Source organism: Geotrypetes seraphini, chromosome 11, assembly GCF_902459505.1.
Source record: "Geotrypetes seraphini chromosome 11, aGeoSer1.1, whole genome shotgun sequence".
Classification (NCBI taxonomy): domain Eukaryota; kingdom Metazoa; phylum Chordata; class Amphibia; order Gymnophiona; family Dermophiidae; genus Geotrypetes; species Geotrypetes seraphini.
Window position 1 is genome coordinate 15,193,352 of NC_047094.1, and position 14,935 is coordinate 15,208,286.

Sequence of the window (14,935 nt, forward strand, 5' to 3'; positions counted from 1 at the left end):
CCAAGGCCACTTCCAGGCAAAATCATGCCCATGCCCAGCCTTGGGAGAGCTTAAGTGTTCCTAGGTGTCTCCCTGCACCCGCGACAAACGCCTACAGTGCAGGCGGGATACCTTAGGGTTGTTGTTTTTTTTAACATGCATCCTGATAGGCTGCCAGATGGTGGTAGGACTCCTACCACTGCCTACAATTGGGATGCCCATTTATAGAATCTGCCCTTAAGGGAATTAACATGCACTAAATTCTAAAGGCCTTTTTTTTTTTTTTTTACCTACTTAAGGCCTATAAATGACACCTGACTTAATTTTCGTAATTGTCTATAGAACAGGCTTGAAATATTCTGGTTCTCCTATTATAAAGTTCCCCTCGTGGTGGCCATTTTAACACACCCACGCCTGGAAAGAATAATGGGCTTGACTGAGAACATTTTGCATTGAAGGCTCAGGATCAGTAAAAAAAAAAAAAAAAAAAAGTCCTCACAGTACAGTTATGTTTCCTCAGGAAAAATCTACCTGGAGGAGCCTCTCCATGTTTCTAAGTCCTTTATAAAGATTTATTTGACCTGCCCTTAGCCCTGCTTTATAAAACGTTCTTTGAGCTGCACTTAGCTTCTGACTTCCTGCAGAATAATCAAGTATGAACTGCAGTGCATTCTGGGCTTCCGAACCACCATTTTGTCTTTGTGTATTTGAAGAACTGAGCCCAAGTCAAGGCCGGTGGGTGGAATATCCTTTCACATTTCTGCTCTTCTCAGTGTTGACTCCTTTACTTTTAGGTCGGCTGCTAGACATTCTCCATACCAAGGGCCAAAGGGGCTATGTGGTTTTCTTGGAGAGTCTTGAATTCTACTACCCAGAACTGTACAAGCTAGTGACAGGGAAAGAGCCGACACGAAGGTTTTCCACTATTGTGGGTAAGTAAATGCTACCTCTTAAGTAGGGTTGCCAGATTGTCCAGTCAGAAAATCTGGACCCCCCCCCCCTAGGCCTGCCCAGTTCCATCCATCCCTACCTTGTAATGCCTCAATCCCGCGCAGCCCCCCGCTGCTTGCTCATGCTGGGCATGAGGAAATCCACGCATGTGTGGGATTTCCTCTTGCCCGACGCGATTAGAGGAGGCTTTTCAAAACCCGGACAAAATGTCGGGTTTTGAAAAGCCGTCTGGACCCCCAGACATGACCTCCCTCGTTGAAACAAATCAGCACAATGAGGACCACAATTTTTTCTGTTAATGCTTCTTTTCTCTGGAACAGTATACCCAATTACTTGCAGGAAAATACCACACTGATTAAATTTAAGGTAATACTAAAGACATTCCTTTGTAACCTAAGACTTAGTTTTAAGTAACATTTCCATTTTCATTTCCCCAACCTTATGTTCTTCTTTTTAAGTGTTTTCTTTTCTTTCTATCAATTGTAGTTCTAACCCCTTCTTCCCCTGTTCGTCTGTGTCCTTAAATTGTTTTTTTTCTCTTGGTTTGTTTTAGACTAAATTATATTTTAATCAGTATATTGTTAAGGCCTAGAAGTTTCGAGTGGGCGGTATAATAAATTTGAAATAAACTTGAAACCTCAAAATGAGGACATGTCTGGGGAAATCCAGACTTCTGGTAGCCCTACCTCTAAGGAGCAAATTAAAATTATCGGAAGAAAACGTGGTGGGCCAGCCTAGGCCATTGCTATTCTATAGCTAGGAAAAAGTCGTGTTCAGCTGCCCAGTTCTTGCTGTATAAAACATTTAGCGAATGTAATGAAAAAGGCAATTTTTACAACCATTATATGAAATAAGATGGTCATGGAAGAAGATACCTTTCCATTTGCCAACGTTCATCTTCACTTTCAGTATCTGAAAGTTACGTACCTCATCCACATTTCTCTCTGAGCAGGTGTATCTCAAATTGCTTTTGCAAATTCTTTTTCAGACTTTTAACATCTCGTTGTAGTTTCCATGCTACTGATAGATTCATTGTACGTGGTTTCCATCCTGCTGAAAGTCACTTCTTATATACCTAGGCAAAAAGATGATAAAACTGGAGGATAAGGACTGGCCCAGCCACTAGGCAGAAGCAGGCAGCCACCTAGGGCAGCACCTTGCAAAAAAGTCTACCTTGGTTTGATTAAAAGAGCCCTTAGATTGTAAGCCCTTCAGGGACAGGAAAATACCTAGTACCCCCAAACACACACACTCCTTCCCCTCCCCATGCTATACTTGCACCCTCCCTCCCACAGTACCTCTGTAAATCTTCACCGGCGCCCCTCCACTTCCTGGCTCCGTGAACTGGAAGTGATTTCAGAGGGAAGCCAGGTCGGCGCAAGCATCGGGCCGCAAAAGTTGCTCAGATTTAAAGAGGTACCAGGGTAGAGGGAGGGCGCAAGTGTGGTGAAGAGGGGACAGAGAGGTGCCGGCGCCCCCATCAAGACGGTGCTCAGGACAGGCCCCTCCCCCACACCGCCCCATACTCTGCCATTGCCTAGTGTATCTGAATGAACGTCACCTTGAGTTACTACTGGGAAAGGTGTGAGTTAAATACTAGTAATAATTTGTGTTCTTGACAGGCTTCCGAGAGCAAAACTTCATCTTCAAGTCAGGCATCTAAATAAAGAAAAGAAAGGAATAAAATTATACTGATGGGTAAAGGAGAAGAAATACCTCATTGATTTAGAGCAGATTGCTGTAAAAATGGGCAGAGGGAGGCCTGTTAACATCAAGTTTCAAGTTTTATTAGAATTCGATACAACGCTAATCATAAATACTCAGGCGTTTGACAATTAAAATCAAATGGGGAACAATCAACGGACTTATTAAGACACAACTTTACTTACATGAAAACAACAGGAAAGTGGGGAGAAATACAATTTTTATTTATTTGTTTAATTTATTAATTTTCCAATGTTAACAATGAATTTAAACATAGACACCACACAGAACGCACTTTAAATCACTAATAATTTTAAAAAAACAATCATTTTCTCCCACCCTCCTCCCCATAACTAATGCAAGATGAAGTACACATTTAATTTCAATAATATAGATAATTAAGTATAGCAAACAATAATACATTCCCCTCCCCTCCCCCCCACCCACCCACCCTGGATGTGTAAGGAAGTCAAATAAAAGGAAAGGTACATGATGATTATTGTGACTCAATGAATGCAGTCAATGGGCTCCACGCCATTTTGAATGCGTTACTATATCCCAAACATTCCGCGTTCGTTTTTCATACTTGTAACTGGAACATAGGTTTGCCCACCAGAAAGTGTGTTTCAGTCAATCAAAACTCTTCCAGTTACGTGTAACCATCTGGATGGCTATTCCCGTCATTATCAAGAAAAGCCGGCTTTTATGTCGATCCAAAGAAGGTTTAATATGTAATAGAGTACCACAAATTATGGCTTCATAAGTCATTGGTATCGATGACCCAAGGACAACATTGATTTGTCCCCAAATTGACTTCCAAAAATTAAGTATCAATGGACAATAGAACAAAAGATGATCCAACGTCCCTATATTATCAATGACAATGCCAGCATCTATTAGACTTAGAACTGTCTCTCTTTTGTAAACGAACTGGGGGTCCAAAAAATCCTATGCAACAAGAAGAACTTTACATACATGAAAACAATTGGAAAGTGGGGAGAAATACGATTTTTAAATGGGAGAAATCATATTAGTAGTAAATGACGGCAGATAAAGACCCGAATGGTCCATCCAGTCTGCCCAAACATACACTCTATAATTGAATTTAAATTGTTATTTTTCTTAGATATTTCCAAGCCAGAAACCCAGAACTCCGCCCGGTAGTGTGCATAGGTTCCATCCACTGGAGTCTCCGTCAAAACTCACTCCAGCCCACCTAAACCATCCCAGCCCATCCTCAACTGAACATCCATATACGGGACACAGACCATGCAAGTCTGCCCAATACTGGTCTTAGTTCTTCAATATATACCATTATTTTCTGATTAGAGACCCTCTGTGTTCATCCCATACTTTTTTTTTTTTTTTTAACTCTGTCATCGTTTTCCTCTCTACCAACTCCCTCAGGAGTGCATTCCAGGCAGCTACATATTGATGTTGAATATGAGTAAAAACAGAATGTGGTGAGAAAGGAGCCAGAGATCGATTCACAATCATAAGCGTCTTTAAATAAGAAGCTTTTAAGGTTGCCCTTAAATTTATCTGGATTTTGCTCCACCCTTAAATATGATGGTAACGAATTCCATATTGTAGGGGCTAAAGTTGCAAATGAAGAGGCCCTACAATGAATTTTAGGGATGGGACATGAAGAAGGTGCTGTGATGCAGATCTTAAAGTTCTCAAAGGCACCTCAGAGACTTCCTTAGACTCCTCCCTAAGGAAGTCCCTGATTGGCTGAGGTGCCCCAGGTCCCTCCCAAGGGAGGAGCCCGAAGTGCCTTAGCCAGTCAGGGCTTTAGGCCCCTCCCCATGCATCAGATGATGCACTGGGGCATGGCCTAAGGCCGCTACGGCTTAGCGGCCGGTGGAGCAGCAAGAGCAGGAGGAGTGTATGCTTCCTCCTGCTCCCGAAGATGTGGATCGGGGAGGCCTAAGGAGCAGGAGGGACCAGGCATCCCTCCTGCTCCCAATGATTTGTCAGGTATATTGAGGGGATGTGTCGGGCCCAGCCACTTTGCTCGACCAGGGGTGGGCGGAGGAGCCGGTGGGCCGATCGGGGTTGATCGGGGGGGGGGGGGGTTGAGGGGGTAGTGTCGGGCTAGTGGGTGGGCTACTGTAGACTCTCCTGCTCTCTGCCTGCCCTGACTCTCCTGCTCTCTGCCGCTATTCCCCGCAGTGCAGGCCCGCTTTAAAACCATGGGCTTGCACTTCAGGATCAGGAGAGTCAGGGCGAGCAGGCAGGAGAGATCTGGGCAGAGCCTTGACAGAAGTGACAGGAGGCTGCTTCTCCTTTCACTTGGGCGTTCCTCCGATCGACCCCATTTGAATATGACTGCTTTGTGAATCAGTCTGACCTGCCCGAATTGGAAACGATTGTTACAATTCGGGCAGGTTAGTTAATCTAGCTCTTAGTTTGTTAGTTGACACTTTGTCTAGGCACCTTTTACCATTGTATGGCTGACTGCATTTTCTTATCCTCAATGAAAAATGTTTACACCTAAATCACATTAGCGAGGCTGTAAGATGCACTTCAGGTAGAGAAGGATGAAGTGGCTTGCTTAAGATCTCATTGAGTAGGAGTGGAATGTGATGCCTAGCTTCACTGGTTCCCAGCCTGCTCCTTTAACTAGGGTTAGCAGATTTTCTGACGTAGAGACCCAGATACATGGCCTCACCCCATTCTGCCCCTGGACCCGTCTTGTTTCAGATCCAGACCTACCCGGTTCTGCCTCCAGCTCTGTCCCATTACGCCCCTGGTCCCGCTGCTACAAAGCCTCATCTTTCTTCTCCGACCTCTGGGCCATGTCTGGAGGGCCTCTGAGTATGCGCGGATGCTTGTGACTTCATACGCGCAGGCAAAGAAGCCCTCCAGATGCGGCTGGAGGTCGGGGCTTTCCAAAAACCCGGACCAGTTACTGGGTTTTGTAAAGGCCATCCGGGCGCCCAGACAGTCCCCTAAAAAGAGGACATATCTAGGTTTTCCCGGATGCCTGGTAACCCCAGCTCTAACCACAGGGTTATTCCTCTGCTCGCCTGTGAGGGGCAGTTGACCTGCACGTGTGTGCTATCCTTGAAATGTGCTGAAACTCAGAGAAGAATTTCCTCTCAGGCTTTGACTAACAAAGAGGCCTGAACTAGCCACATTAAAGGGAATAGTTATCAACATGGACTACCGTTAAGGTGGGTAATATTACCGCAAGCAATGGCCAAATCGAAAAAGAGGAAAAAAGAATCTACCCGTGAAAACAAGCAAAATCTTCTTTCGACACTGTGTATAGCCAGAAATGATCATATTAAATATCCAGACAAACAGAGAGTTCTTGCCTTGTGGAGAATAGTCAAAAACCGAAAAAAAAAACCCCACAAAGGCAAGAGCCATGTCCTATACGACTAGAGTATAACTTTCATTGTAAATATTTTTTGCTGTTTTGTATTCATTACAACATGTTTTTTTAATGTTCATTTTAAACCTTTTAGTGTCCCCTGATGAAGGCATCGTAGATGCCGAAACTTGGCTCCTTCTTGAGATTTTATTTACAATTAAAGTTATACTCTGGTTGTATAGGACATGTCTCTTGCCTTTTCCTTTTTTCATATTGAATATCCTTCATTAATATTATGAAGAAAAAGGACCTCGGCACAACAGAGGCGCCGCTAAACTGGGAGCCACCAAATTAAAAAACTGCCTATCAGCTGGTCCTAAAAAAACTCCATAGACCTATGTGGTACTTCACAAAATGTCATTGAAATACTTCCGAATAAGAATTTTAATTCAATGGTCCACAGTGGGCAGTATTATCAAACAGTCTTTAAAGATGAAAAGTTGTCCAACCTGCTATAACCAGCACTGAAGTAATGTTCCTTTCTGAAACGGAATGAGTAGAGGTTGACGCTGCTTCACCAACCTGCCTAAGTCACGCCTACATAGCGTCTCATTGTATAAAATGGGATCCTGCATTAAAATAACACAACTTCATCTAAGCCAGTGGTTCCCAATCTCGGCCTGGAGGACCCCCAGGCCATTCGGGTTTTCAGGATAGCCCTAATGAATATGCATGAGAGAGATCTGCATATAATGGAGGTGCCAGGCATTCACATCTGCTCCATGCATATTCATTAGGGCTATCCTGAAAACCCGACTGGCCTGGGGGGTCCATCAGAACGGGGTTGGGAACCACTGATCTAAGTGGTAGCCCATGTTGACAATGTTCCTCTTTATAGTGGATAATGTGTGTGAACCCTCATGCTAATTTGTCTTAAAGCAGGGCTTCCCAAACTGTGGGTCACAACTAAAATAAGATCGCAAAACCTATGTCTGAGGGTCACGTGCATAAAGAGATCGTTGGTCCGAGCCTTCAGGGGCTCATGTCCTCCTGGCGACCAAACAAATGGGGTCATGGCCACAGAAAATTGGTAAGAGCTGCCCTGGTGCCTTTAACCCTTTTGCTGATAATGAAGTGGTCTCTTTGTTTCAGTAGAGGAGGGGCATGAGGGTCTTACTCAGTTCCTTATGAACGAGGTGATCAAGCTCCAGCAACAGATGAAGATAAAGGACACTCAGAGATGCGAACACCTGGCCAAGTTACGCCAGCTGGAAGACGAGAAAAAGCAATTGAAGCTGATCAGCGTGGAACTGGCCACCTTCCAAGAGAGGTACAACAAGATGAAAGAGGAACGCAACAACTACAACGATGAGCTGATCAAAGTGAAGGACGATAACTATAACCTGGCCATGAGATACGCGCAGCTGAGCGAGGAAAAGAACATGGCCGTGATGCGGAGCCGAGACCTGCAGTTAGAGGTAAGAAACGGGGTTAAACTAAACTAAAACTTAGCTTTGTATACCGGGTATCAAACAAATGGTGCTCGACTCGGTTAACAATAATTAAGCGATACAAAGATAGAAAGGAAAACAAAACTGAGAAAAATGTTATTGTGGATGGTTTCCAACATATTTAGCAAACAAAATAGTTTTGAAAGTTTTACGAAAAAATTGAAAAAGACCGGTTTATGAAAAAAGGAGACGGCGATTCTGTTATCTTGCATCTCCAGTTAGAAGATGCATCACTGCTACTACTTATTATTTCTACAGATGCGTCACATCTGCGCATGCTTGGAGGAATTCCAGAGGTGGCTCCAAGCTCTTCGAGAACCCGGACAAACAGTTGGGGTTGTTTTTTTTTAAAAAAATCCATCCAGTCACCCAGTCAGTCCTTCAAAAAGAAGACCTGTCTGAGTTTTCTCAGATGTCTGATAACCCTACCTAGGCACCTATGTGTCTTCATAAAAGAGACCGAAAACAGGGTGTTATAAAATGGCCTTCCTAAGGTGTCTATCGGTTCTGTGATGGGTCCTCAACCTCTTGTTTCGAAGTTAGGAAAATAGAACACTCCACGTGTACAATACGGGTGGACTTTAGTCTATGGCACAGACATATCAAAGAGACAAGTTAATTTCATCATGTTTTTTTTTTTTTTTTTAATAAATCTTTATTGATTTTCCATAACTAACAAAAAGTGCAATACAATATTCATATCAGTAATAACAATTAAGAACTTAAATTCATTCAGTAGCAATGCAATAATATAAACCCCCACCCAACCAACAAGGAATCACCCTAAAGATATAACCCCTCCCCCCCTGGATGTGTCTAAATTATATCATCAATAAGAAGGATAAAGAGAACTATAGCAATGTTACAAAAGATGTCAATGGACCCCAAACTAAGGGCTCCTTTTATGAAGCCGCGGTTTAACGCGCACTAAATCGCCGGATGCGCTAGCCGCTACCGCCTCCTCTTGAGCAGGCAGTAGTTTTTCAGCTAGTGCGGGGGTAGTGTGTGATTAAAAGTCGTGTGCGTTAAAGCCACTACCGCGGCTTCGTAAAAGGAGCCCTAAGTTAAAAATCTTAGAATGCCCTAACATGTCAGCATTCATTTTCTCATACCTATGGGTCAAACATAAATTCGCCCATCAAAAAAGGAAAATTAAGTCGATCACAATTTTTTTCCGATTGTGAGTTACCATTTGCATGGCTATCCCTGTCATAATTAAGAAAAGCCGGCATTTATAGCGATCCATAAGGGGCTTAATATGCAGCAAACCTTCGTAGACTCCAGCGGATCCAAAATGCCGCGGCCAAGCTCATCTTCGCAAAAAGTAAATTCGACCATGTATCACCGCTCCTGTCCAAGCTTCACTGGCTCCCGATTATTGCCAGGGTCCACTTTAAATGCGCCTGTCTAACTTTCAAAATCCTTCACGGCATCCTTCCTCCCTTCATCCCACTCTCCTGGAACTCCTTAAATCTTAATACCACCAGATCCACTCACAAACTTAAATTATCCTTTCCTTCATTAAAAGGCATGTCCCGTGCAGGAAAACTAGGGACCTCCCTCCCCTTCAGATTCACTGAGCTCTGGAACAACATTACCTCCCCCCCTCCGGATCCTGAGCTCCCTCCAACTCTTCCGCAAACATCTGAAAATCTGGCTTTTTTCAAAACTGTAACACTTACCCCTTCTTTGGCCTTCTAAGCCCCCCAAATATCCCTCTCACTTTTCCCTTTAACCTCTTTGGAGTTTCCTTTCTCTCTCAACTTTTGTAAACCGTGCCGAGCTCTACGATTGTGGAGATGATGCGGTATATAAACCTAAGGTTTAGTTTAGTTTAGTTTAGCAAAGTTCCGCATATAACTACCTCGTATGTCAATGGAATGGATGATTCCAGTACGTTATTAATTTGTCCTCATATTGACTTCCAAAAGTTGAGTATCAAAGGACAATAGAACAACAGATGATCCAGTGTTTCAATGTCTAGATGACATCTACTAGATTTAGAACAGTCTAACTTTTGTAACCTAACCAGGGTCCAAAAAGATCTATGTAACAAGAAAAACCAGGTTTCGTCATGTATTTTTAATGGGCAGACTGGATGGACCGTTCAGGCCTTTATCTGCCGTCATTTACTATGGTACTATGTTAAAGCAATGCAAGGTGGTGATGAGGTTTGCCATTAGCATTGTATCGCAGGTGCTGATTGGGTATTTGTGTCTCTCTCTCCCTTCATTCTTGGGTGTCCCTAGATCGACCAGCTGAAACACTGGCTGAATAAGGTGGAGGAAGAATGCAAGCTGGAGCGGAACCAGTCCCTCAAACTAAAGAACGATATCGAGAACCGGCCTAAGAAAGAACAAATGTTGGAACTGGAGCGAGAGAATGAAATGATGAAGACCAAAATCCAAGAGCTGCAGTCCATCATCCAGGTGAGGTCAAAAGAGCATCAATGGTAGCCTGAAGCGGCAAAGTTCCTCCACGATCTACCCCAGTGTCCCGCAAGCTTCCTCGAGCTGCGGCGCACTAAAGGTAGTGGCCGCAGCTCGAGGCGCCTGGAAGTGCGCCGGTGTCCGCCATGATGACATCACACACGCGCGTGACATCATCACGTTGACGTCTGCGCCAAGGCCCTCCAGATGGGCCCTGAGATGCCAGTGGGGGGGTGGGGGGAGTGCCAACGGGGAAGAGGGCAGGGGAGAAGGAGAGTCGCTGGCACTGGCTAATTGTCTACAGGACGTGCCTCTCGCGGCGAGAAGCACGTCCTGTAGGCAGTCAGCCAGCGCCGGCATCTCTCCTCCTTCCCAGTGTGCCGTGGCACACCTGAAATTGCAGGAGGCACACAGTTTTCGATACACTGATCTACAGTAAGCATAGGGAAAGGACTTAGACGTTGCTCTGATGTGCAAGAGATGACTTCAGTGATAAATTGTACAGCAAGGACTCATTCAGGTGAGAGAAATAAATACCGGTGTTCCTAAAATTCAGCAGTGTACAAAGGGAAAAAGTGCAGTTGCTGAGATCATAATCGTGCATCCATCCCATATAATTTTCTTTCTTTCCTTATTTTCTATCTCACTGTTATTACTCTGGAGCAGTGTTTCCCAAGTTGGTCCTGGAATACCAGTCAGGTTTATTTTTTTTTTTTTAGTATTTCTATACTACCGTATTTTCACGCATATAACGCGTGCGTTATACACGATTTTACAAACCGTGCATAACCATGCGCGTTATATGTGTGGCCGCGTTGTACAAATTTTTTTTTTCATTCTGATCCGGCATTCCCCCTGCCTGAATTGGCATCCTCCCCCCCGCTCGCGTCACCCCCCCATCCCCCGCGATCCTACATCCCCCCCAGCACCGCAAAGACAACTCTTACCCGATTGGGCACCGGCACCAGCACCAATGCACATGATGTACCAGTGCCAGTGCCCGAAGAACCTCCCTCATTGGGTTGGGCTGGGCTGGGCTGGGCGGTGCGAGAGAGATCCTCCTTCTTCCTGTGCCAGGCTGGACTAGGCTTTGAGCATTTGCGCAAATGCTCAAAGCCTTCTGGTCTCGCTCTCTCCGAGATAATCTCCAATTTGAGTCCCTGCAAACAAAAAAGTGTAGTTACTTACCTGTAACGTAGGTTCTCCGTGGACAGCAGGATAGTCAGCCACATATAGTTGTGTGGCTGACTCATCCTGCTTGTCCTAGGAGAAAGTGTAGTTACTTACCTGTAACGTAGGTTCTCCGTGGACAGCAGGATAGTCAGCCACACAACCATATGTGGCTGACTCATCCTGCTTGTCCTAGGAGAAAAAAAGCATTCTGTTATGGTATCCAGGAAGGGGTAATGATAGGCACCCCCTATAAAAATGTTATTGTGTGTTTTGTCGACATTGTAAATAGCACAGTATGTCATAAAATTTACTGTTGTTTGAATATTTTTTCTTCTGAAATTGTCTCCTGCCTATGTTCAGATTGCTCTCATGCACACCACCTTGGGTGAATTTCTTCAAAAAGGCAATACATAAATCCTAATAAGTAAGTTTGTACAATGTCGATACTGAAAAACATTTTCTCTCCGTGTTCTAAAAGTGACTTCAAAGGAGCCCTGGCCCTAAACAAAGCATCGATGGTCAGGTCTTTCATGTGCCAAGAAAATAGATTTAGAAATGGCTTTCCTTGAAGTCTGTAGGCTGTCTTTTGAAAATTCAGACACAAAAAGAAGATAAATGCGTTCTGTGAGACCTACGGCAGAATTCAAGTCTAGATGAAACAGACACAAAGGGATCCTAGTGGCAAAGGAAAGGGGGGAAAACACAGATGAGGCCTGTCATAGCACAAATTGGCAGACTGAGTGGACATGTTGTATTATGGTAATCAGGTGTTCCATTCTGCTTTAACATATTCAGTTCAAGGTCGGACTACTTTTCAAGAGGGTGGGTCAGTTACCCGGGAAGTTACAAAGGACAGTTTGGTTTGACACGGACATTCAATAGAGCTGCTAAAGCAGGTAGCTCACTAAACTTATTACATTACATTACATTAGAGATTTCTATTCCGCCATTACCTCGTGGTTCAAGGCGGATTCCAAAAAGAGTTATAGATGGAGGGTTACAAATTAAGAGCAAACAAAACAAAACTGCAGATCTGTACAAGACGTAGGCAAAATCTATTGTGACAAAATAATTATATGCAAACCCTTTTACCAATCAAGGGACCCGACACGGTCCATGTTTCGGACAAACCTTCATCAGGGGTCCATGGTAAAAAAGGGGATAACAAAAAAAGTCACAAAAAATTGTAGAGTGGCAGCAAAGTATTAGCCACGTCGAGATTCACCAACTGCAATGAACCGACGTGGCTAATACTTTGCTGCTACTCTATAATTTTTTTTGACTTTTTTTGTTATCCCCCTTTTTTACCATGGACCCCTGACGAAGGTTTGTCCAAAACACGGACCGTGTCGGGTCCCTTGATTGGTAAAAGGGTTTGCATATAATTATTTTGTCACAATAGATTTTGCCTACGTCTTGTACAGATCTGCAGTTTTGTTTTGTTTGCTCTCGGTTGGTTTTTTACTGCAGTTTAGGTTGGGACCTCCCTTTTCTTCTTGTTGGGTTACAAAGTAAGATCACATGTCATTTCCAAGAGTGGGTCAGGTAGTATCAGTGGGTTAGGGAGAAGATGGGAAGAAGGAAGGTACTCGTGGTATTAAGCCTTTTTCAGGGATTTCTTGAAGAGTATAGTTTTTATTTCCTTTCTGAACATCTTGTAATCTGGGGTTGTTATCAGTTAGGCCATAGAAACAAATAAAGTGGATGCCGGATAATTGTTTTTCTGGTTGTTTGAGAGTGCTGTATTAGAAACCTTGTCTAACCGGATCTCAATTCCCCCTCTCCCTCCCGCCCCCAAAGCACCAGCGTGGCAGTGGTCCCGAGCCGCAAACCTAGAATTACCAGATTTTCCTTCTGAAAATCCGGATCTATGGCCACGCCCCCAGGACCACCCAATTCCGCCTCTGTCCTGCCCCCCAGCCCCACCCCCAAACATCATCCACCCATGCGCGGATGCCCCTTCCTGACGCGATTATGTTGGGAAGCTTTTCAAAACCTGGACAAAGTGCCGGGTTTTGAAAAGCCGTCCGGGGCAAATCCAGACGTTTGGTAACCCTACGCAAAAAAAAACCCTCCCTCCCTCCCTGAAGCAGCAGAAGCAGGTGGCGGTCCTGAGCCACAAATCCCCTTCCCTGCTTACCCGAAGCGGCAGCTGATCAGCAGGAGGCAGCGCTCGAAACAGGGCCTATTTGTACTTTGCTTGGCTCGCTACAGTGAGAAAGGCAAAACTAGCAAATTTTAATAATCAATAAACCAAACCTCATACTACTCGACTTATTCAAGAGCTTCCCGTGAGGAACCTTATCGAAGGCTTTGCTGAAATCCAAGTAGACTACATCTAGCGCATGTTCTCTATCTCTGGTCACCCAGTCAAAAAAATCAATCAGATTAATTTGATGTGATTTTCCTTTGGTAAAACCAGGTTGTCTTGGATCTTGTAATCCACTGAATTCTAGGAAGTTCAATATTATTTCCTTTGGGAATGTCTCCGTAGTTTTTCAGTCACTGAAGAAAGATTTACCGGCTGTAATTTCTCACAGCTTCTCTGCCCCCGTTTTTGTGAAGAGGGACCACATCCGCTCATCTCCAATCCTTCTTGCATTTCCAAAGATTTATTTTTAAAAATCTATAAAAGGACCTTTTGGGACCTCTCTGAGCTCCCTCAATATCCCGGAACGTTTCCCATCTTTGCCTATTTTCAGTTGCTCAAGTGGGTCATAAGCCTCTGGTTGAAATTCTTTCTCGCGGCGGTCAACAACGTGCTCCTCACGACCCCATCGACTCTCCCGCCGATACCACTTCTGGGTGCCGCGCATAGGATGTGACGTCAGAGGGAGAGCCGACGGGGTCGCGAGGAGCACGTTGTTGACCGCCGCGAGTAAGAACTTCAACTAGAGGTACAGTGGAAGGGAAGGGGGGAGGTGCGCACGGCAGGCGGGATTGGTGAAGCGGGGGGAGGGGCAAGCGTGGCAGGCGGGATCGGGGAAAGAGCGTAGACGAGGGTGGGGGAGGGGCGCCTCTCGCCCTCATTACGCCACTGATCCCTTCCTTCTCGGCTTCTGTCGCCATTTGTTTGAGCCACAGTATGAGGAATCCAGAGAACCAGATTTAACTTGAACAAAGTTTACTCAGCTTGGAAATACAGCTGTAACTCACGTGAATAGGTCAGGGCAAGTTTTAAAACAGATGGATCTTCCTGCCATACGTATTGCTTGTCCTTGTCTTAACGTGGAATATGTGATTTAGACAGCACACTTCTCCACAGTAAATTCTCAGATGTAAGTAGCGGGCAATGACAGAAAGCAGAGACTTTTCCTTTTTGAAGTATTTCATCTTTCTCTTGTCACGTACTGGAGTTAGCAAAGTGGTCTCAAACTCGCGGCCTGCTAGGTACTATTTTGAGGCCCCCAGTATGTTACCATTGTTCTGGAAAGTCGCCCGCCTCACTGCTGTAACCTCGCGCCAGCGCCTTCCTACGTCTGCACGCGATTGTGAGGTGGATAGGACAATCGTGTGCAGGCGCAGGAAAGCGCTGGCGTGAGGTTACAGCACTGAGGCGGGCAACGTTCCAGAACGTAAGGTAACCATTGGAGGCAGTGCAGCGGTGTGCGTGCGTGTGTGCGTCATCTCGTGAACTCTCTCAAAATTCGGCACCTCTCCTGGCGGTGACTGCTTGATGTAAGATGGCGGTTGTGTCCCGGTGCTGGAGGAGGTGAGAGCTGAAGGCGGTTGCGGACACGACCCCCAGGACACTTAAGGCACAAGTTTTCCAGGCACAAGTCGGATATTGATTCTCCCCTAGAGGACTACACCAAAATCTTGTCTCTTGCGGTTGATACTTTAAAATCTAAATCACAATTTTGCAA

General features: G+C 44.8%; 1 protein-coding gene across 5 annotated transcripts in view; it reads left to right on the forward strand.

The window, feature by feature from the left end:
- The window catches only part of CARD11 (caspase recruitment domain family member 11), a 163,007-nt gene that overhangs the window by 66,027 nt on the left and 82,045 nt on the right, over positions 1–14,935 (forward strand). For 4 of the 5 annotated variants that reach the window (XM_033914550.1, XM_033914549.1, XM_033914546.1 and 1 more), the window contains 3 exons: positions 774–911; positions 7,109–7,434; positions 9,717–9,896. In XM_033914550.1, the coding sequence (XP_033770441.1) occupies positions 774–911; positions 7,109–7,434; positions 9,717–9,896 (644 nt within the window). The remainder of the gene's footprint in view (positions 1–773; positions 912–7,108; positions 7,435–9,716; positions 9,897–14,935) is intronic. The other variant, XM_033914547.1, reaches the window with a different exon arrangement.